This window comes from Cebus imitator, unplaced genomic scaffold, assembly GCF_001604975.1.
Source record: "Cebus imitator isolate Cc_AM_T3 unplaced genomic scaffold, Cebus_imitator-1.0 Scaffold206, whole genome shotgun sequence".
In the NCBI taxonomy this organism is placed as follows: domain Eukaryota; kingdom Metazoa; phylum Chordata; class Mammalia; order Primates; family Cebidae; genus Cebus; species Cebus imitator.
Window position 1 is genome coordinate 3,687,665 of NW_016107521.1, and position 24,429 is coordinate 3,712,093.

Genomic DNA, 24,429 nt, shown 5'->3' on the forward strand with positions numbered 1-24,429 from the left:
AGACAAAGTCTTGCTCTGTCATCCAGGCTGGAGTGCAGTGGCACAATCTCAGCTCACTGCAACCTCTGCCTCCCAGGTTCAAACGATTCTCCCACCTTAGCCTCCTGAGTAGCTGGGATTACAAGCTTGTGCCACCACACCTGGCTAATTTTTGTATTTTTAGTAGAGACAAGGTTTCACTGTGTTGGCCAGGCTGGTCACAAACTCCTGACTTCAAGTGATCTGCCCACCTCAGCCTCCCAAAGGGCTGGGATTACAGGCATGAGCCACCATGCCTGGTCAACATTTATTTTAATGTAACACAAATCTCATTTTTGTTGCCCAGCCCACAAAGTCTAAAATTGTCATTGTTGGTACATGCTTGTCTGTGTTGGTGTAATTCTTTTCCCAATTCCAGTTTGTTATGTAATATGCTTCCCCAAAAAACTACACAGAGAAGGCACCTGATTCTAGATAAGTTTTAAACCATCGTGAAGGTGAAGGTTTTCCTTTCTGACTCCTCTGGGCCTCCTGCATGCTAAGGAGATTAAAGACACTCGTAGACCCCACCCTTTGTCAAGGGAGCATCCTCTGAGATCATCAAGAAGTCCCTGGAGTTCAGATGGAGAAGACAGCAGAAAACAAACCAAGAATTACTAAAGTTTTGGAATTTCTTCCCCAGGGAGCCTTGGGAATGTCAGTGCCTTCTCTCTGTCTCTCTTGGAAATCACCCTCCTGACCTAACTCCTTTGGGTGAAAAAGACCCTGCCTGTGTGAGGCTGGCTTAAGTGACAGTGATGTACAGTAAGGGGCTCTCTCAAAATTCCTGAGCCCTGTCCTTAGAGCTGTGCTGTTTACATTGAAAGACAGCTCATGGGGTTGGAGACTGTTTTCTCAGAATTCATTGATTGTCGAGCTAAAACAACTAGAACATCTTATGCCATCAGTCACTTTCCCATCTCCCAGCTTTAGAAGCAGTCCCTCGCCAGACACTGTTTTTAGAACTTTAAAATATTATAACTAATAGGGTTAAGACTTTAGACTCCAGGCCTTGAATCTTTACTCTTCTGTCCGCAGCATCCTCAAGTATACTTATGTATGACCCTTGCTCCTCATTCAGGAAAGCCACCAGGACAGACACACACACACACACAGAGCTATTAATTTTATTACAGTTATAACATACAAACATTAAACATGATTCTAAATTTTTATTGTTAAAATAACTTTCAAAAAAGTGGTTGGCCACTCTAGTTTATTGTGTGGATCTGTTTGAAAGTAACACTATAAAAACCCTAGAAGAAAGCCTAGGCAAAACCATTCAGGACATGGGCATAGGCAAGGACTTCATGACTAAAACACCAAAAGCAATTGCAACAAAAGCCAAAATAGACAAATGGGATCTAATTAAACTCCAGAGCTTCTGTACAGCAAAGGAAACAATCATTAGAGTGAACTGGCAACCAACAGAATGGGAAAAAATTTTTGCAATCTACCCATCTGACAAAGGGATAATATCCAGAATCTACAAAGAACGAAAGCAGATTTACAAGGAAAAAACCAAACAAACCTACTCAAAAGTGGGCGAAGGATATGAACACTTTACAAAAGAAGACATACATGAGGCCAACAAACATATGAAAAAATGCTCATCATCACTGGTCATCAGAGAAATGCAAATCAAAACCACATTGAGATACCATCTCATACAAGTTAGAATGGCAATCATTAAAAAATCAAGAGACAACAGATGCTGGAGAGGATGTGGAGAAATAGGAACACTTTTACACTGTTGGTGGGAGTGTAAATTAGTTCAACCATTGTGGAAGACAGTGTGGCGATTCCTCAAGGACCTAGAATTAGAAATACCATTTGACCCAGCAATTCCATTACTGGGTATATACCCAAAGAATTATAAATTGTTCTATTATAAAGACACATGCACACGTATGTTCATTGCGGCACTGTTTACAATAGCAAAGACCTGGAACCAACCCAAATGTCCATCAATGATAGACTGGATAAAGACAATGTGGCACATATACACCATGGAATACTACACAGCCTTAAGAAACGATGAATTCGTGTCCTTCATAGGGACATGGATGAATCTGGAAACCATCATTCTCAGCAAACTGATACAAGAACAAAAAACCAAACACCATATGTTATCACTCATGGGCGGGTATTGAACAATTAGAACACGTGGACACAGGGAGGGGACCATCACACATTGCAGTCAGTAGGGGGGACCTAGGGGAGGGATAGCTTGGTGGGGAGGTTAGGGAGGGATAATGAGGGGAGAAATACCAGATATAGGTGATGGGGGGATGAAGGCAGCAAACCACCTTGCCATGTATGTACCTATGCAACAATCCTGCTTGATCTGCACATTTACCCCAGAACCTAAAGTACAAAAAAAAAAAAAAAAAAAAAAGAAAGAAAGTAAGAACGTACTTCTCACTGGAACCATTCTAGAACGCAGATTGTCATGTATTTGAAATGGCTCCTGCTTTCATTACTTGAAATTTAAGGTGATACTTGTTTTCTTCCTAGAGACAGATGGCTCTAAGCAGGTGGAGGCCTGATAGTGAAGGGATTCTGTTGGATGAGCTGAATGGATGAGAAGTATAAAGTTTCTACTCTCTTATTTCTTTTCTTTTTTCTTTTATTGTGGTAAGAAAACTTAACATGAGATCTACCCTGTTTACAAATTTTTAGTGCACAGTATCACTAACAATAGGAAAAATGTTGTATAGCAGATCTCTAGGACGTATTCATTTTGAATAGTTGAAACTTTATACTCTTTGACCAACACCTCCTTTTTTTGCCTTTCCCACCAGGTTCTGGTAACCTCATTTTTCATCTCTAGGACGTATTCATTTTGTATAACTGAAAATATATTCTCCTTCAACAGCAATTCCCTGTTCTTCCCTCCCTCCAGCCACTAGGGGCATATATTTTGTGTTTCATGGAAATCTACTGTTTCTGGTCATTTGGGGCATCTCACTGTGTGTGTACGACATAATTCCCAAATTGGAACTCAAACTTCCCCATATTCCAGTACAACCACCATCCAAGGATATCTCACTTCTTCTGACTCATTACCCCTTACTCATTTAGACTATTGTGTCTTTGCTTACCCATTCCTTCATCTACTGTGCCTAACCTGCAAGGCTTGAATTCAGCCTCCTCCAGGACACTTTGCTTGATGACTACCAGTTGAAACAGCTTTGTCTCTGTCCCCACTTAACACTTTGGACTTCCATTCTATGCAATATCTCAATCTGTTTGTCTTATTGCTTAAATATTTTTTCCAGCACTTTGGGAGGCTGAGGCGGGCAGATCACAAGGTCAGGAGATCAAGACCATTCTGACCAACATGGTGAAACCCTGTCTCTACTAAAATACATTAATTTTTAAAAATCCCAAACAGCCACAATTTAGTGAGTGCTTGCTCCGTGCTAGGTGCACAGCAAAACAAATCAGATGTAATATCTCATTTACTTATCTCATCACCTTAATGAGGTAGGTGGTTGATTTTCTTTAGAGTTGAGGAATCTGAGCCCAGAGAGGTGAAGTGAGCTACCCAATATAGCACAGCAAGTAAGCGACACAACCAGTTTTGAAACATCAGATTAACTCCCACTTGACTCGATGCTCTTAACCTGCCACTCTATTGCTTTTTTATGATGCTAGCAAAAAGATTCAGATATCATATGCTGAGTAACAATTCCCAAATAAAGCATATTGCCAAAAATATAAACTATTTCTTGTTAATTCAAAAAAGCATATTAGTTTAAGCTGTCCATCCAGACTGCATACTCCTTGAGATCAATAACCATGTCTATTAGTATCTGATTGCTGTGATCAGTTTACTAGTTCATAGGCATTTATTAAAGGCTTATTATGTGCTAGGAATTGTGCTAGGTGCTGGAGATACAGTGGAATATAACATAAAAGTCAGTTTCCACTCATAAGTGGCTGATCCAATGCCTTGTTCAAGGTAGTAGTTACTCAACAAATGAACTATTTCCTCATTTTTCTATTTGTGGAAATTCGAAATAAATAAAAAAATGTAGAAAGGTACAAAGAGGAAAATAGTAATCACTCATGTTTCCATCACGCAGAAAGGTTAGCAACAATAGCACTTTGCACCTTTTCTCCAGCCTTTAAAAAATTCATTTATTCACAAACCTTTATAAGGTACTTATGAACCATGAACTCTTCTATGTGCTTTAAAAGTAATGAGTCACTTTTATTGTCCTCATAATCCTATCAGGTAGGCATTATTCTTATTTCTTATTTGCAAATGGGGAATCCGAGGCACCAAAAATTGAGTAACTTTCTCAAAGTTAGTAAGTGGATGAGCCAGGATTCAGCCAGGCAACCTCACTCCAGAGCACATGGTCTCACTATGTATGCTATGCAATTAACAAAACAAAATTAAATTTAGAAAAGTCAGCACCAAAGACATTTTATAAAATATGTTTTAATTTTAAGAGTTTACTCTTTAAACTTAAAATGCTCATCAGATATATTATGAAGAATGTTGGATAATTATTTCATGTTTACTTTGGGACAAACCATTGTAAGGGTACCTAGAGTTCCTTCACAACTTTAAAATTAGGTGATCTCACTTTTATGTTATTCTTTGCTGCAATTGCCGTGGTAATTGATGTATTTGTACATATTTCTGGGGGACGTACTATGATGTACTATGATTTTTTTTTTTGCTTCCGTAAATAGTTTTTTTAATGTATCAAAGAGAGTCTCTTTCCAACATTTAATAGAGGCAAATCTATTCCAACTTCAGAGTTCTTATATGTCTTATTTAGCAGACACTATGATTCTATCTTCTTCTTCTCTGTTTTCCGGGGTTTCAGATCCCCTGGGTGAGCTGGGTCTGGTCTCTGGGCAGGAGAATTAGCTGACTCCAACAGTCTAGGGACAGGTGTGGGGGCTGTCTCCTCTGGCTGAGAGGTGGCTGGTTCCACAGGACCAGGCTTGGAGCTACATGTAGAACTGGGCAGGACTGGGGGCTCCCTGGGTCCAGGGGTGCTCTCCTTGGTCAGCTGCTTCTTGGGCAGAGCACTTTGGATATAGAGCTGGACCTAGACACAGCAGGGGTGGCCATGGTGGCTGGTAAAGCCCTGGGGGCAGTACCCATGTTGAGTGCCAGGCCCTCCAAGAACCTAGCTAAGTATTGTGTCACTGCAGGCAACTGAGGGGACACTGGCGGCCAGCTGGAGGCCGGGACAGGGGACAGGGAACCACCTCGTGATACTCAGCAAAACTGTTCGGGTCTTGAACAACTTCCTTGAGATCCCGGCAGAAGAACTCGTAATCGTAAGGCAGGGGCAGGTCTCCAACAAGGTAGGGGGCTGCCCAGGCCCGGGCTCAGTCTGTCAGGTGCCCGAGGATCTCGTAGACACGGCTGGTGTTGTCCTGATAGTGCTCGAAGTGGAAGGACATGTAATTGCCCAGTTGGGCCAAGAAATGGTCCAGTAGCCATGGGGAGCCATCAAAGGTGCCTGGGTCCGGGCCTGGCACCCAGCAGAAGTCCACCCTGCGGGGTCGGGGGCTGGGCATGCACCCAGCTAGAGGACACCTTTCTGCGATTTCAATATGTGCAATGTATAGTGATCAGATCAGGGTAATTAGCGTACCCATCACCTCAAACATTTGTCATTTATTTGTGTTGGGAACGTTCAATATCCTCCTTCTAGCTATTTGAAACTACATAATGTATTGTTGTTAACTATAATCATCCTGTAGTACACTGAACTAATTCTTCCTATCTAGCTGTAATTTTGCATTCTTTAACAAATATCTCTCTACCTTCCTTCCTCCTAATCTTCCCAGAGTTTAGTATCCTCTGTTCTACTTTTTACTTCTCTGAGATGAACATTTTTTTTAGAACAAAGCTGGAGGCATCGTATTACCAGACCTCAAAATAATACTGACTTTTTAAAGACATTGAAACTTTGATCCAACCTTAAGAAAATGATTTAGTGTGAGAAATTAACTCATCACATTCACTTTTCTGGACTTACTAGTTTATTACCAAAGAAAAGGATATTTCCTAGTTTGTATATTCCAATTTGCAGAAAAATAACAATTATAACAATTTTAATTTGTTGGGAGTTCATTTTTGAAATTATTTCAGGTATATAGACATCAGGGCTTTTGCTCTATCACCCATGCTGGGCACAGTGGCACTATCATAGCTCACTGTAGCCTCAGACTCCTGGCTCAAATGATCCTCCTGCCTCAGCTTCCTGAGTAGCTGGAGCTACAGGTATGTGCCACCATGCCTGGCTAATTGTTTAATTTCTTTATTGAAGAAAAAAGTTCTCACCATGTCACTCAGACTGGTCTCCAACTCCTGGCCTCAAGTGGTCACCTTGGCCTCCCAAAAGGCATCATTTCTGATGTTTTATTTCATTAAAGCATTGGCCAGAAAATTCTGGCCAAAATTAGAAATGTTTTTCAATATCTGATATGAGTGAAAACAGATACTGTTTTCCAGTTACTGATTCCAGAAGTAATTGTATCAGATACTATTTGATAAAGATTCAAATAATATTGCAACTTACCTACTTTCTTCTAAGTTGTCAATTGACATTCATTAAAATTAATTTTGCATGACTGATTGCTAGAAAAGTTTGGGCTAAACATCTGACTTTATCTGAAACTAGTAAACAGAAGCTTGAAATTAGTTAATGCCATTTTGTTAAATATTTGTGTTTATAGTCTTGCAAAATAAAAAACCAGGAAGGGATTAAGTTCAGACCTGGACTTAAATTTAAAACCCTCACTTTCAACTCCACCGTTATTTAGTTTCACTTAAACCACATCATCTGTCCCATGAATTAGTCTTCTTATTTTGAAGTCTGTCTGTAACACTTTGCTTTATTTAATTTGTATCTTTATTACAGTTTTAGAGTTAAATCTGTATACTGATACATTCATTAAGGCTTAGCATTTTCTGTTTATATATAGCATTTTCTGTCTACTGGCTTTAAAATGAAACAGGTTAACTCAGGAGTTTTATTTTTTTATGTTAACATAGTCTATATAATGCTCAAGTTTGATAACTTCAGCTCCAGATGATTTATCAAGGAGTGATCCAAAATTGAACCTTATTATATTAATTTGTTATCTTAAATCCCTGGGAATTAGAAGGATGCAGGGGAATAACTTTCATCTCTTGGTTCTTCAAGTTGGCTCTTGTAGAATGCAACACCCCTATAATCACAATGGGAAAGTCAAAGACCTCTGCTCCAAGCTGAGGATGCCTGTGACACTAAGCTGTAATTTTCACAATATGGGACCCATCTACAGTCCCAGCACTACTGTGTTCAAAGTAACCAAACAGACACTCAGGGCTAAGGCCAGCTAGACTGAGGACTTGGGATCAGGCCAAGATAAAGAGGTAGTCATACATGTAAATTGACTGAGATGAAAACAGATACTTTCCTTGGAGACAGAAAATGTTCTAAGGAATATGAGAATGTACTGACAATAAAACACTAGTTAATATGTATTAATGTTATTTTGTGCTGAAGAGAGGAATGTGTATTCTGCAGCCATTGGATAAAATGTGTCATAATATCTGTTAGGTCAATTTGTTCTGTAGTGCAGATTAGGTCCAGTGTCTCTTTGTTAATTTTCTATCTGGGAGATCTGTCCAATAACCCATCATTTTAAACTTATGACAACCTAACACTGATAGCATAAACAAACATATAAAAAGAAAACGAATAAAAGCTCTAACACTTTTTGTCCTCTCACTTTTTAATTTTTTGTTGTTTCTCCCTATGTCTTATTGTACTATGTTTTGAAAAGTTGTTGTAGTTATTATTTTCTATTGGTTCATCATTTAGTCTTTCTACTTAATCATTTAGTCTTTACACACCACAATTATAGGGGTGTGCTGAAAATGGGGTGTTGAAGTCTGCAGCTATTATTGCAATGGGATCTCTTTAGCGCCAATAATATTTGCTTTATATATCTGGATGCTCCAGTGTTGGGTGCATATATATTTATAATCATTATATCCTCTTGCTGAATTGACCCTTTTGTCCTTATATAATGGCCTTCTTTGTCTCATCTTCAGTTTTTGTCTTGAAATCTATTTTGTCTGATGTAAGTACAGCTACTCCTGCACTTTTTTTGGTCTTCATTGGCAGGGAATATCTTTTTCCATCCCTTTATTTTCAGCCTAGGTATGTCTTTATGAGTGAAGTGCATTTCTTATGGGCAGCAGATTATTGGGTCTTGTGTTTTTTTTCATTCACTCAGCCACTTTATGTCTTTTGATTGGAGAGTTTAATCCATTTACATTCAGTGTTATTATTGATATGTGGGGACTTACTCCTGCCATTTTAAAATTTGTTTTCTGGTTGTTTTGTGGTCTTCTCTTTCTTTTTTTCTTTCCTTCTTGTCTTCCTTTTAGTGAGGTGATTTTGTCTGGTGGTATGCTTTAACTTTTGCTCTTCCTTTTTGTGTATCCATTGCATGTCTTTTGATTTGAGGTTACCATGAGGCTTGCAGATACTATCTTATAACTCATCATTTTATTTTATTTTTAATTAAAAAATGTATTTATTATACTTTAAGTTCTGGGATACATGTGCAGATTGTGCAGGTTTGTTAAATAGGTATACACATGCTGTTGTGGTGGTTTGCTGTATCCATCACCCCATCATCTACATTAGGTGTTTCTCCTAATGCTATCCTTCCCCAATTTCTCCACCCCCGCTATTCCTCCCATAGCCCCCCAGCCCCCAGGCCCCAGTGTGCGATGTTCCCCTCCCTGTGTCCGTGTGTTCTCATTGTTCAATACCCACTTATGAGTGAGAACATACAGTGTTTGGTTTTTCTGTTCTTGTATCAGTTTGCTGAGAATGATGGTTTCCAGATTCATCCATGTCCCTGCAAAAGACATGAACTCGCCCTTTTTTATGGCTGCATAGTATTACATGGTGTGTATGTGCCATATTTTCTTTATCCAGTCTGTCATTGATGGGCATTTGGGTTGGTTCCAAGTCTTTGCTATTGTGAACAGTGCTGCAATAAACATACATGTGCATGTGTCTTTATAATAGAATGATTTATAATCCTTTGGGTATATACCCAGTAATGGGATTGCTGATGACAACTTAATACCGATTGCATAAACAAACACATGAAAATGAATAAAAACGCTACACTTTAACTTTGTCCTCTCACTTTTTAACTTTTTGTTGTTTTTCTTTATGTCTTATAGTACTGCCTATTTCCTGAAAAGTTGTTATTACTTTTGATTGGTTCAACAGTCTTTCTACATAAGGGACGTTTACATACCACAATTATAGTGTTACACTAATTTGTCTTGTGCTTACTATTACCAGTGAGTTTTGTACCTCCAGATGATTCCTTCTCGCTCATTAATATTTTTTTCTTTCAGATAGAAGAACTCCTTTTAGCATTCCTTGTAGGACAGGTCTTGTGTTGATAAAATCGCTCAGCTTTTATTTGTCTGGGAAAATCTTTATTTCTCCTTCATGCTTAATGAATATTTTCACTGGATACACTAGAACAGGTATATACCCTAGAATAGGGTAAACTTTTTTTTTCCTTCAGCACTTTAAAAATGTCCTGCCACTCTCTCCTGGCCTATAAGGTTTCCATTGAAAAGTAGTCTGCCAGTTACACTGGGGCTTCATTGTATGTTTTTTTTTTTTTTTTGCTGCTTTTAGGATCCTTTCTTGATCCTTGACCTTTGGGAGTTTGATTATTAAATGCCTTGGAGGTAGTCTTCTTTGGGTTAAATCTGCTTGGTGTTCTATAACCTTCTTGTACTTGAATGTTGATACCTTCCTCTAGGTTTGGGAAGTTCTCTGTTATTTTTCTTTTGAATAAACTTTCCATCTCTATCTCTATTTCTACCTTCTCTTTAAGGGCAAAACTCTTAAATTGGCACTCTTGTGGCTATTTTCTAGATCTTATGGTGTGCTTCATTCTGTTTTTTTCTTTTATCTCCTCTGGTTGTGTTTTCAAATAGCCTATCTTCAAGTTCACCAGTTCTTTCTTCTGCGTGATCAATTCTGCTATTAAGAGACTCTGATAGACTCTTCAGCATGTGGATTGTATTTTTCAATTCTAGAATTTCTGCTTGATTCTTTCTCTTGCATGATATCAATATAGCATATTGTACATACACATGCATACACACGTTTTTATTTTGTTGTACTTTAGGTTCTGGGGTACATGTGGAGATCATGCAGGATTGTTACATAGGTACATACATGGCAAAGTGGTTTGCTGCTCCATCCCCCTATTACATGTATCTGGCATTTATCCCCATGTTGTCTCTCCCCAACCTCCCCACCCCGTGCTGTCCCTCCCCTAACCCCCCCCAACAGACCCCAGTGTGTGATGCTTCCCTCCCTGTGTCCATGTCTTCTCATTGTTCAACACCTGCCTCTGAGTGAGAACATGCGGTGTTTGATTTTCTGTTCTTGTGTCAGTTTGCTGAGAATGATGGTTTCCAGATTCATCCAAGTCCCTACAAAGGACATGAACTCATCCTTTTTTATGGCTGCATAGTATTCCATGGGGTATATGTGCCACATTTTTCTTGTTCAATCTATCATCGATGGGCATTTTGGTTGGTTCCTGGTCTTTGCTATTGTAAACAGTGTCATAATGAACATACATGTGCACACACATTTTTGAAAAAATGTATTTAAGTTTTGGTATTCTTTTAAATTGTTTCAATATCTTTGTGAAATTTATCTGATATGATTCTGAATTTCTTTTCTGTGTTATGTTGAATTTCTTTTAGTTTCCTCAAAATAGCTATTTTGAATTCTTTGTCTTAAAGTCCATATATCTCTGTTTCTCTGGGATTGGTCCCTGGCTCCTTATTTAGTTTATTTGCTGAAGTTATGTTTTCTTGGATGGCATCAATTCTTGTAGATGTTCATTGGTGTCTGAGCATTGAAGAATCAGGTGGTTATTGTAGTCTTCACAGTCTGGGCTTGTTTGTGCCTGTTCTTGGGAAAGCTTTCCAGGTATCCTAAGGGACTTGAGCCCCAAGACCAATCATGATTTGATTTTTACAGACTCATTAAGGTATCAACTTGGTGGTCTTGGAAAATATCTGCAATAATTCTCTGGATTTCTAGGCAGAGATACTTGTTCTTTTCTCTTACTTTCCCCCAAACATATGGAGTATCTCTCTCTTTTGCTGAGTCACTTGGAACTGGGGGTGTGGTAATGCAAGGACCATTGTGGCTACCACCACTGGGTCAGACCTGAAGCCAGCACAGCACTGGGCCTTGCCTAAGGCCCATCCCTTCAGGATGGCAAGTTTGCCCAGGCCCCATGCATGTCTAAAGATGCTGTCTGGAAGCCAGGGATTGGAATCCAAAAGCTTAGAAATTTACCTGATATTCTATTTTACTGTGGCTAAGCTGGCACTCAAACCACAATACAAAGTCCTTTCTGACCCTTCCTCCCCTTATGATAGCAGAGGAATTTCTTCCTTTGGCCACCACTACCACTGGTCCATGGGGGCTTCTGCCAGACCATGGAAACTCCCAAGTTTCCCTTAAAGCCCACGGGCTCTTCTATCAGCTTGTGATGAATCCTGTTAGGCTTGAGACTCACCATTCAAGGCTGTGGGCTCCCCACTGGCTCAGAGCAGGTCCAGAAATGCTATCCAAGAACCTAGGCCTAGAGAGAGCCCAAGCGCCTACTTATTGCTCTACCCCACTGTGGCTGAACTGGTACCTAGGGTGCAAGACAAAGTCCCATTTACTTTTCCCCTCTGATTTTCTCAAACAGGTGGAACCTTTTACCATAGCCATCATAGTTGGGAATGCGCTGGGTCTCCTCTGAAGCCAGCATGTCTCAGAGCCCAGTGGCCTTCCTGGGTATTGCTGGTGTTTATTCAGGACCCTAGGGGTCTTTAGTCAGCAGATGATGAATCCTGTCAGGACTAGGTTCTTCCTTTCATGACAGTAGGCTCCCTTTGGCCAAGGGTATGCCATCCAGGAGCTAGGGCCTGAAATAGGGGACTTACAACTCTGCCCAATGCCCTATCCTACTGTGGCTGAGTTGGTATCCAAGATGCAAGACAAAGTCCTCTTTACTCTTTGTTCTCCTCTCCTTAAGCAGAAGGAAGGAGTCACTTTCTTTACTACAAGCTGCACTGCCTGGAGTTAAAGGAGGTATGGCTCCAGCCTTCCCTTAGTGGTACCAGCTAATGTCTCCCTGGGTCATGTGCCACTCTAGTTCATTGGCTTTAAGCCCAGGCTAGCACTAGAATTTACCTAGGAATTGCAGTCCTTGTATCCTGGACTGCCTTTCAAGTTTACTTAGGACCCCAGAATACTTCAGCCCATGGTGGCAAGGCTTGCCAAGAAACTCAGGTTCTCACTGCTGGGATAATGATTCCCCTCTGGTTGGGGCTGGTCCAAATACTCCATTCCTGGGCAGGCACTAGCTGAGCCCAGCATGGCTTTATTATCTGCTATGACAGAGCAGCGCTGAGTTCAGTGTAAAGTCCTCCAGTTGCTGTGCTCTTCCTCCCCACAGTGCATGTATTCTCTCTCCTTGCATATGGCCACTGCTGGGGGGTAAGGAAGGGGTGGCATCAGAGATTCAAGACTGTCTCTCCTGCCTTTCTTAATGCCCTTCCATCATACGAAGTTAAAACCACGTACTGTGCCTATTCACCTGATTTTTGGTTCTTGTGACAGTGCTTTTCTGTGTGCAGATAGTTTTTAAAATTAGGTGTCCCAGGGAGTGTGGTAGGGAGGAACAAATGGTATAGGCTTCTATTCTGCCAACTTGCCCACACCCCCATTCTTTTATCAACAAAATCAATTATGACTTGGGCCTTTTACTATATGGCAAGCACTATACCCGACACTTTAGGTAAAATATTCTAGTCCTTACAAAAATCTTTTATAAAACATTAGATGTTATTAGCACTTTACATATAAGTAGACTAGAGGTCAGAGGGTTAAGTAATTGCCCGATTCACAGAACGTGTAAGTGCGATAGCCCAGAATTATATTCAATTTTATTTGTCTCCAAAACACTGCTTTAGGCCATTACACCATGATTTACTTATTTCATAGGAAGAAGATAAAGTAATAACTATGTGAGTGATTAGGGTAATGATACACAAATGTTTGTCATCTGGGGTACCTGGGCATTGATTGGAGTTGACTTCTCTAGCCCAACAGGATCAGTGGCATGAAGACATTGGCACAGACCTATGGTACTTTTAACCTTCCCTTGAGAGTATGTTAATGCTTGCTTCATCTGTGAGTGGCAGGCATTGTACCTGACATTCCCCCCTCCCCCTCCAGGTGGCTCTAGAGGAAAGCTCTTTAGGGCTGCACAACCCCTAAATCTCACCTAGCCTCACCAACCCTGATTTCCAGCTCAGTTCACTGAGTGTCTGTCCTTCAGTACCATGGCCAGATCTCCGAGGTTTAAGAGGAGGCTGGAGTCGCACAATCCAGAGTCAGAGCAGTCCTTTCTTGCCAGGTGAATGTGTGGGTGGGGAACTAGCCTTCATTCTCCAACCTGTTTTTCCTTGACAAATTATTGTCTTTCTTTATCAATAACCTGTCTCTCATTCTGGATCCATTCCTGTTCAACACTATCTTTTCTCCTTTATGCCCTTCCCTTCTCTCTTCTCACTCTACCCTCTCCTTTTCTATCCTTCCTTCTTTATGTTCCTATTCTTGATGTTCTTTTTTTCATACCTGCCTTTGTTTCTCTTTCCTTTAGACCAGTCCACAACCATCTCTTTTCTGCTTTCCTTCTACTTGGTTCACATTCCCACCCTTCTCTCATTCATCATCTATGTGCCCTTCTTTTCCTGAAAATCTTTATTTCTGCTCATTATCTCTACCCTAATCATTTTCTTTATTCTAATCCACAATTATGCTCCTCTCTCTTCTTCATCTTTCTTTTTTAAAAATTATATTTTTTGTTGACAAAATTTGTATAGATTTATATTATACAACATGATGTTGAAATTTCCATACATTATGAAATGGCTAAATTGAGCTAATTAACATGTGCATTATCTCACGTACTTATTTTTTTGTGATGAGACTACAAAATATACTCTCAGTGATTTTCAAGAATACATTGTTGCTAACTATAGTCACCATTTGTATAAAAGGTCTCTTGAACTTATTCCTCCTATTTAACTGAAATTTTATGTGTTTTGATGACCTCTCCCCAACTCCTAGCCCCCGGGAACCACATTCTACTCTCTGCTTCCAAGAGTCCTTATGCTCTTTTAATTCTCACATTCCGTTTGCATTTTCTTTCCACCCTGCATTTCCATTCTTACTTTTTTCCCCACCACTTTGAGTTCTTTGTTTTCTATTGCATTTGTCCTTTCCTCCATTGTGTCTTTATTTCTGTGTCTTTAATCCTTGCTGTGCCTTTCAGTTATCTCTTAAAGAAAGTCACACAATAATTTTTGGAAACGTGAAACTTTAGAAAGGAAAGTTTAGAAGAAACACTCAAGCGTAAATTCTACCTTTCAATAATTATTTTTTGAAACTTTGTCACATATATAGAACTTATACACACATATACACATATATGCGCACACACACACACACACACACACATTATGTCATTATTATTCAGAAAGTCAGCTGTTTTTTGAGTAACATGGAGGGAAGTTTTGATATCAGCCTGAAGTGCTTTTATGTAGTATACCTGTTATGATTTTCTTACCTACTGAGGAATGTTTTCATGACCTCATCCTATACCTGACCTCACCTAAGGCTGAAATGGGATCAGCTCCAAATAAGCTTCACAAGCCCCTTACCTTATATTTATTATATCACTTTATTGTACTGTTTTGCATCTAATGTTTATTCTTCTTTCTCTCCATGCTATGGCTTCTTTATGGCAGGGTTTTTGTATGATGTGTCTTAATGTCCCATCATGGATGTATATCATATATAAACCTATTAAGAAGAGCAAGAGGATGATTAACCCAATATTTCAGAGGTTTGTTACCTTAAATCGGGGGGGTGGGTAACAGTGGGAGGTGATGAAAAGATCTATCTAAGTAGATATGAATTATTATCAATTCCCTAATTTCTTTCTTGGACAGTAAGCTGATGTGTGTTTATAATAATATTTAAAACCAAAGGGGTAAGCAGGCAAGCAAGTTATAATTGAACCAATGTGGTGTAGCATAAACCAAAGATTATTATTAGCTAAATTTTGGGCTTCTGAGGCTGGGGAAATATAGTCAGTTATGAGCCTTCCATCTCTTAGTCTTGCTGAATATTTCTTCCTTCTATTCCAGAGCTCTGTGCAAACTTTTTCTCCAGCTCTAGATCCCTTCAATCAGCTCAGACTAAAAGCTGCCATGTGAAGCTCACTGTAGAACTTACTATAATGAGACAGAGAACCAGAAATGATAGTTGGAAACATGGGTCCCACCTGGGGTCAGGGAAAGACTATCTAAGGAAACTTTGTAGCTCAAGTGCATTGCTTGATGATTATAATTCACATGTATTGTGACCTTTTCTTTTTCTAAAAGGTCTTGGCAAATTGTTTTGGAGATAAATCTCTGATTATCTTGGTTCTAAGATAGATATTACCTAATTTTGGGTTCTCCATAATTTACTAGCTTGAGTGTTTTGGTGCTGAATGTGCGACGTGGTTGTTATTTTGAGTTAGAAAGGTATGCTTAATCTTAGAAGGGATCAATAATAAAAACTACTAGAAAATAAAAGCTCTGATATTTCCATTCCTACTGTTGCCTTTGTTGTTTATATTTTTAATAGGGAAAGCTTCACAGTATAGAAAAATGCATAGGGACCAAAACAATGAACTACATATCCTAAACACCCAACTTTAACAAAACTCAAATTTTGCCTTTTTTGTTTCAGTTCCTACCTTGAAAAAATTGACTGCCATAGATAACAATTAAAGCCCAAGCTGCTTCTCTTTCCTCTTTTCCTTAAGAAACCTACTATCCTAAATAAACTATTATTCTCATGCATGTTTTTAGAATTTCACCATATATGTTTTATAAAAATGGCACAATTCTTTCGCATGTTTTAAAACTTTGTATCTGTTGTTATACTTTTCTATCATTTTGCAACTGACCTTTCGCAGCTAACGTTATGTCTTAGAGTTTTACACTCCATGCATATTGTTTTGACTTCAAATGCTGTATAGTGTGAATAAAACACAAGTTAAAATATATATGTACAGTTATAGCACAATACTTAACTGAATTACCTATTCTTCATCACCAAAGAATACCATCACTGTTATACAACACAATTTCTACAAATTGTTAGTTTGTTGGGTCTGTCCATTTATGTATCTGCATGTCCATTTAACCATGTATTAGGCCACAAAAAGAATCTTAAAAAACTTCAAAGAACTAACCTCATAGAGATGAAATTCTCTGGCCAGAATGCTGCTAAATTAGAAACTGGTAATGAAAAGATAGTTTAAGAAAACATGTTTGCAAACTAAGACTGCATTGCAAAATGTTACTTAAAGCCTTAACGAAAGCTTGAGGGAAGGGCCAAGGGCAACGCCTGCCAGTGTATGGAGAAAGTTAGAGAAGACCGCATTTATCAAATTTGTTGGAATAAAAATGTATGAGTTTTCCTTAGACTAACTTTCCTTGGACCCAAGGATGGTACATGAGCTGCATCATCTTGAAAATCATTCCACCTAAGAGAACTTCTTGCTAGAGTAAGGCAATCCTAGAAGAAGCTTAGAATGGTGCAGTCCTATGTCCAATGTAAGGGAGAGGCCTCTAAGGGATCAGACAGGGTTTAAATTAGTCTTATCTGGGAAGAATGTTTTCTTTAGTTACCAAATGTTTAACGAGTACCCACTCATTCCCCAGCTCTGTAGGTGGTCTCAAATGGAACAATATGATGCTCCATAAGAGAAAAAGAGTCAGTGATTGTAACTTCTACCAACTCTATCACTCAATGAGACCTTACTTTCCATTTCCCTTCTTCAATACTGCAATAGCCAGAGACAGGAAAGGATGGATAAGATGGTGCAGTGATGAAGACAGTTACATTCCTCTTTCCCTAATGCAGGTTTCTGGATGAGAATATAAATCCTGCTGGGAAAGAAAGCACAGTTTAAATTGCTTGAGAATTAAAGTTTTTATTTTCTAATGTGTTGGAATTTTGATACCTAAAAATGAGACTTTTCAAAAGCAGTCATGTGAAAAAAGTTACTTCCTGCTTTGGCTCTACAAAGTTCAGCTTCTTCCAAAAATACTCTCTTAACAGAAGATGTTCTCCTTTAGTCTTCTCCACCTTATGAGAAATTTTGTCACCATTTGAAAGATGAGAAAACATAACTTGCTTTAGATCACATACTTAATAAGTGTCAGACATGGAGTGAAACTCCAGGTAAGCCTGACTCCAAATCCTTTGTATTAACTTCTAGACTACTGCCCTTTAGTAGAAAATCTCTTTTGTTTAGTTAACAAATGTTTAACGAGCACCCATTTATTCCGCAGCTCTGTGTTAGGTATTAGGAAGTCAGTGATAAATGTAGGTATATTTATGTATACATGTGTATATTTATATATGTGTACATTTATTTATTTTTGAGACAGAGATTTGTTCTTGTTGCCCAAGCTGGAGTGCCATGGGATGATCTCGACTGACTGCAACCTCCACCTTCCAGGTTCAAGCAATTCCCCTACCTCAGACACCCAAGTAGCTGGGATTACAGTCGCTTGCTACCATGCCCACATAATTTTTGTATTTTTAGTAGAGACGGGGTTCACCATGTTGGCCAGGCTGGTCTTGAACTCCTGACCTCAGGTGATCCACCTGCCTCAGGCTCCCAAAGTGCTGGGATTACAGGCGTGAGCCACTGCTCCTGGCCAGTATATATGTGTACATATATGCATGCATATGTATGTATCTACATATATTCATATGTATATGCGTGTATGTATACACATATATACACATTCAAGTGGTTAACAGTGTACATTCAGAGACAGACAAGTCAATATTTACAAAGTTACTTGAAAATCGAAAAGTGCTCTACTAAAATGACTGTGCAGCGACTTGGTGAAGTCTCCAAGTAGAAGTGAAGCCTGACTGAGACCTTCAACACGAGCAGCTTTTCACTTGTTAGCTTGTGGCCCTACATTTGGGCCCTAGGAGGATGGGAGGATATTCCCTGAAAGAGCAAGTAGCATGTGTAAAACTGTTTTGTTTATTTTTTCAATAGTTTAAAGGGTTATAGAATTTGTGTTTGGTCATTATTTTCTCTCAGCACTTTGGAAATATTATTTCCTAATTTTCTGGACTCTCTTGTTGCTGATAAATCTTTTGTCAGTTTCCTTGTCTTTCCTCTGTAGACAACTGTTCTTTTCTTTCTTGTTGCTTTTAATATAACCTCTTTGTATGGAATTTAAAAAATTTATCTTGTTTGGGAGTTACTGTGATTCTTCAATCTGAGGATTCATTTCCTTCATTAAGTCTGGCAAATTCTCAGTTTGTATCTCTTCAATATTACCTCTTCTCTATTATCTCATGTACTTAATCTTGGACTTATTTTTTATTATGTATATTTAATGTGTACAACATAATGTTTTAATGTACACATACATAGTGAAATGGTTACCACAGTCAAGAAAATTAACATGGCTCTCTGTGCCTCCTGTTCGCCAGAAAGCCACATCTAGTCTCCCATCGCCAGCCACATCCCTGAGACACCATGGGGAAGGTGAAGGTTGGAGTTAACGGATTTGGTCGTATTGGGCGCCTGGTCACCAGGGCTGCTTTTAACTCTGGTAAAGTGGATATTGTCGCCATCAGTGATCCCTTCATTGACCTCAACTACATGGTCTACATGTTCCAGTATGATTCCACCCATGGCAAATTCCATGGCACTGTCAAGGCTGAGAACGGGAAGCTTGTTATCAATGGAAATCCCATCACCATCTTCCAGGAGCGAGATCCCTCCAAAATCAAGTGGGGCGATGCTGGTGCTGAGTACGTGGTGGAGTCCACTGGTGTCTTCACCACCATGGAGAAGGCTGGGGCTCACTTGCAGGGGGGAGCCAAAAGGGTCATCATATCTGCCCCTTCTGCTGATGCCCCCATGTTCGTGATGGGCGTGAACCATGAGAAGTATGACAACAGCCTCAAGATCGTCAGCAATGCCTCCTGCACCACCAACTGCTTAGCGCCCCTGGCCAAGGTCATCCATGACAACTTTGGTATYGTGGAAGGACTCATGACCACTGTCCACGCCATCACTGCCACCCAGAAGACCGTGGATGGACCCTCCGGGAAACTGTGGCGTGATGGCCGTGGGGCTCTCCAGAACATCATCCCTGCCTCTACTGGAGCTGCCAAGGCCGTGGGCAAGGTCATCCCTGAGCTGAACGGGAAGCTCACTGGCATGGCCTTCCGTGTCCCCACTGCCAACGTGTCAGTGGTGGACCTGACCTGCCGTCTGGAAAAACCTGCCAAATATGATGACATCAAGAAGGTGGTGAAGCAGGCGTCGGAGGGCCCCCTCAAGGGCATCCTGGGATACACTGAGCACCAGGTGGTATCCTCTGACTTCAACAGCGACACCCATTCTTCCACCTTTGATGCTGGGGCTGGCATTTTCCTCAACGACCACTTTGTCAAGCTCATTTCCTGGTATGACAATGAATTTGGCTACAGCAACAGGGTGGTGGACCTCATGTCCCACATGGCCTCCAAGGAGTAAGACCCCTGGACCACCAGCCCCAGCGAAAGCATGAGAGGAAGAGAGGCCCTCACTGCTGGGGAGTCCCTGCCACAGAGTCCCCCACCACACTGAATTGCCCCTCCTCACGGTTTCCATGCAGACCCCTTGAAGAGGGAGGGGCCTAGGGAGCCCCACCTTGTCGTGTACCATCAATAAAGCCCCCTGTGCTCAGCCGAAAAAAAAAAAAAAGAAGAAAATTAACATATCCATTATCTCACATAGTTACCTATTTTTTTTGTGGTAAGAATACCTTAAATCTACTTTCCTGGCAAATTGCCAGGATAGAAGTATATAATACAATATTAATATGTCCTCATGCTGTACTTTATACCTGTAGACATCCATCCTACAAAACTGTAACTTTGTGTCCTTTGACCTCTATCTGCTCATTCCCTCCCCTCCCCGACTCCTGCTAATCACCCTTCTAGTCACTGTTTCTATGTATTTAACATTTTAAAAGATTCTGCCTAAAAGTAACATTATGTAGTATTTTTTTTTGTGCCTGGCTTATTTCACTTAATATCCTCCAGGTTCATCCATGTTATCACAAAAAGGGCAGAATCTCTTCCTTTTAAAAGGCTAAATAATATTCCACAATTTCATTAGCCATTTGTCCATTAAAAGACACTTAGGTTGTTTCCATATTTCAGTTATTGTGAGTAATGCTGCAGTGAACATGGGAATGCAGATATCTCTATGAGGTGCTGATTTATTTTCCTTTGGGTATGTATCCAGGAGAGGGATTGCTGGATCACCTGGTAGTTCTGTTTTTAAGTTTTGAAGACTCTCTGTACTGTTTTCCATAATGGATGAACCAGTTTACATTCCTACCAACAATGTGCAGGTGTTCCCTTTCCTTCACATCCTTGCCAGCATTTCTTATTTCTTCTTGTTATTTTGCATAATAACCATCCTAGTAGGTGTGAGGTGCTAGCTATCTCATTGTGATTTTGATTTTTGTTTCCCTGATTATTAGTGATGTTGAGCACCCTTTCATATACCTATGGCTATTTTATATCTTTGGAGAAATATTTATTCAGGTTCTGATATGGTTTGGCTCTGTGTCCCCACCCAAATCTCATCTCCAATTGTAATCCCCACATGTCGCGGGAGGGCCCTGGTGGGAGGTGATTGGATCATGGGGGTGGTTTCCTCCATGCTGGTCTCGTGACAGTGTGTTCTCAGGAGATGTTATGGTTTTTTTTTTTATAAGTGGCAGTTTTTCCTGTATTTTCTCTCTCCTGCTGCCTTGTGAAGAAGGTATTTGCTTCTCCTTTGCCTTCTGCCATGATTGCAAGCTTCCTGAGGCCTCCCCAGCTGTGTGGAACTGTGAGTCAATTAAACCTCTTTCTTTTATAAATTACCCAGTCTCAGGTATTTCTTTATAGCAGTGTAAAAATGGACTAATTAAGGTTCTTTGTGCCCCCCCCAACCCTTATTGAAACACAGTCTCACTCTGTCACCCAAGCTGGAGTACAGTGGTGTGATCTCAGCTCACTGCAACCTCTGCCTCTGGGTTCAAGCAATTCTCCTGCTTCAGCCTCCCAAGTAGCTGGAACCACAGGTGTGTGCCATCATGCCTGGCTAATTTTTGTATTTTTGTAGAGACAAAGTTTTGCCATGTTGGCCAGGCTGGTCTCAAACTCCTGGCCTCAAGTGATCCAGCTGCCTCAGCCTCCCAAAGTTCTGGGATTATAGGCATGAGCCACCATGCCTGGCCTCTCTGCTCATTTTAAAACCTGGTTATTATTGTTATTATTTTGCTATGGAGTATAAGTTTTAAAGCATATTTAATATTGGATATTAACCCCTTATCAGATATATGGTTTGCAAATATTTTCTCCCAGTCTGCCTTTTCATTCTCTTGTTTCCTTTGCTGTGCAGAAGCTTTTTAGTTTGATGTAGTCTCACTTGTTTATTTTTGCTTTTGTTGCCTAAGCATTTGGTGTGATACCCAGAAAATCATTGCCAAAACCAGTGTTCAGGAGTCTTCCCCTTGTATTTTCTTCTTGGAATTTTATGGTTTCAGGTCTTATGTTTAGGTTTTTAATCTATTTTGAGTTGATTTTAGTGAACGGTGTAAGATAAGGGTCCAATTCCATTCTTTTGTATGTAGATATCCAGTTTTTTTCCTTGGAGTTATTTGATATATGGTGGGTGGGTCTTCTTATTTTGTTCCCTGAAATTCTTAACTCTTGTTATGGTTTGGCTGTGTTCCTACCCCAAATCTCATCTTGAATTCCCACTTGTTGTGGGAGGGACTGGATGGGAGGTAATTGAATCACAGGGGCAGGTCTGCGCTGTGCTGTTCTCATGATAGTAAATAAGTCTCACAAGATCTGATGGTTTTAGAAAGGGGAGTTTCCCTGCACAAGCTCTCTTCTCTTGTCTGGCACCATGTGAGATGTGTCTTTCACCTTCTGCCATGATTGTGAGGTCTCCCTAGCCATGTGGAACTGTAAATCCATTAAACCTCTTTCTTTTGTAAGTTTCTCAGTCTCAGGTGTGTCTTTATCAGCAGGGTGAAAATGGACTGATACAAACCTCCTTTATATTATGTGCATCTTGGCCACTTTGTACTGTCTTCTGGGTATTTTTCTTAGAATTAATTTCTCTCGATTATTCTAGGTGAAGTAACGCAGGAATGGAAAACCAAACATTGAAAGTTCTCACTCATATGTAGGAAGCAAGCTATGAGGATGTGAAGACAAAAAATGATACAATGGACTTTGGGGACTTGGGGGAAAGGGCCAGAGGGGGGTGAGGGATAAAAGACTACAAACTGGGTATTGTGTATACTGCTTGGGTGATGGGTGCACCAGAATCTCACAAATCGTCACTAAAGAACCTTTTCATGTAACCAAACACCGCCTGTTTCCCTAAAACCTATGGAAATAAGTTTTTTTTTTTTTTTTTTTTTTTTTTTTTTTTTTTTTTTTTTTTTTTTTTTTTTTTTTTTTTTTTTTTTTTTTAAAAAAGAGCTAACTTCTCTCTTCAGCCACTGTCTAAGCCATCCATTGAGTTTTTCATTTGAATGTGAATATTTTTATTTTCTAGTAATTCTTTTTGGGTCTTTAAAAATATGTTTTATCTTTTTGATATCTTCTTTATTATAATCTTTATTTTCTCTTAGATGCTAAGTACTTTAAACATAATGTATAATCCTTCACAGGTTGGTTAATTTTATGACATTTAATGGGAGATTAATCTGTTGATTGATGAATGTCTTCATAATAAATAGATATTATGTGTCTTTTGTAATTTTGAATTGTGAGCTCATCTTTGGTGGGTTTCTGTTTATGGGATTCCTGTACAGTCTAGAGTCCAAATCTCTGAGGAGAAGTTTTATGTTCATTTCTGTAAGGTACTCCAATGCTTTTACCTGTATGAGGATAATTTTTATGTTATTTTTTTTATTTTGAGGGTTCTAGAATTGTATGTATTTTGTAAAGTAGCATTATCCACTCCTTATATGGTACAGATACATAACGGCATTCTCATGGGAAGCACTTTTCCTTCCATGTAGTCTAGGCTGAGAGATCTAAATTTTCATTTGTTCTCACATAGCCTGTGTGTGTGTGTACATGTATATGTGTCTGTGTGTGTGTGTTTTCCTGTTTGTGTATACCCTTTCACTGAAAGTTTAGCCTTTTGAATGTCCTGAATTTGTGTGGTAGTCTCTATCTCCTGCCTCATATGGTTTAAGTTCTCATCTCCTATTCCACATGGGTATTACTAATCAAGCCTGTGGACTATGAAGACTGATGTTATACCCTTCAACCTACTTGCTACCTCCCACCTGCCATCACTACCTCCACCATCACAGTTTTTAGATATTGATTTTTCATATTTCTCTTTGATTATAGACTCTTGTATTTCCCTTACATTCTTGAAAGTTCAGTTGTGATTTTTAAAGTATGACTATTATATTTTCTCTAAATTTCTATCTGTATTGAGTGGATGTGTGTATATGATTATATTATGTACCTCGTATTTCAGAAAGCCCAAATTCTCAAAATAATGGGAAGATATGGAGGGGTGTGAGAACTTACCATGTTTGAGATTTTAAAAAATATATATCTAGTTTAAAACATTGGGCCTGGGCATGGTGGCTCATCTCTGTAATCTTAGCACTTTGGGAGGCCTAGGTGGGCAGATCACGAGATCAGGAGCTTGGGACCAGCCTGGCCAACATGGTGAAACCTGTCTTTACTAAAAATACAAAAATGAGCTGGGCATGGTGGCATGTGCCTGTTGTCCCAGGTCCTCAGGAGGCTGAGGCAGGAGAATCGCTTGACCCTGGGAGACGGAGGTTGCAGTGAGCCAAGATCACACCACTGCACTACAGCCTGGGCAACAGGGCAAGACTCTGTCTAAAAAAACAAAGCAAAAACACTGGGTATGTGACTCAGTATAACCCTAAGAGAAGTTAGGTACTAATAATGAAAGTTCCGTATAAGACAGATTAAGCCATTTGGATTTTATTCTGAAGTCCCTGAGTATTTAAACACAGTCACATGTTGAAAGTTTTATTTTGGTATTAGTATAGAAGACCTATCAGGAGAGATAAGTAGAGAAACCAGTAATGAAGTTGTTGAAATTAGTATTGGTTAGAAATGCTAAAATTTAAATCATTGTAGTGGCAAAGAA

At 39.6% G+C, this 24,429-nt stretch overlaps 1 protein-coding gene and 1 pseudogene across 1 annotated transcript; one reads left to right on the plus strand and one right to left on the minus strand.

Annotated features, from left to right (window-relative positions):
• Window positions 1-4,726: 4,726 nt before the first annotated feature.
• Window positions 4,727-14,410, minus strand: LOC108317737 (annotated as a pseudogene).
• Window positions 14,411-18,684: 4,274 nt separating this feature from the next.
• On the plus strand, window positions 18,685-19,953 carry LOC108317723 (glyceraldehyde-3-phosphate dehydrogenase-like). Its single transcript, XM_037745650.1, has one exon. The coding sequence runs from the start codon at window positions 18,751-18,753 to the stop codon at window positions 19,756-19,758; it is 1,008 nt and encodes a 335-aa protein (XP_037601578.1). The 5' UTR covers window positions 18,685-18,750; the 3' UTR covers window positions 19,759-19,953.
• Window positions 19,954-24,429: the final 4,476 nt, after the last annotated feature.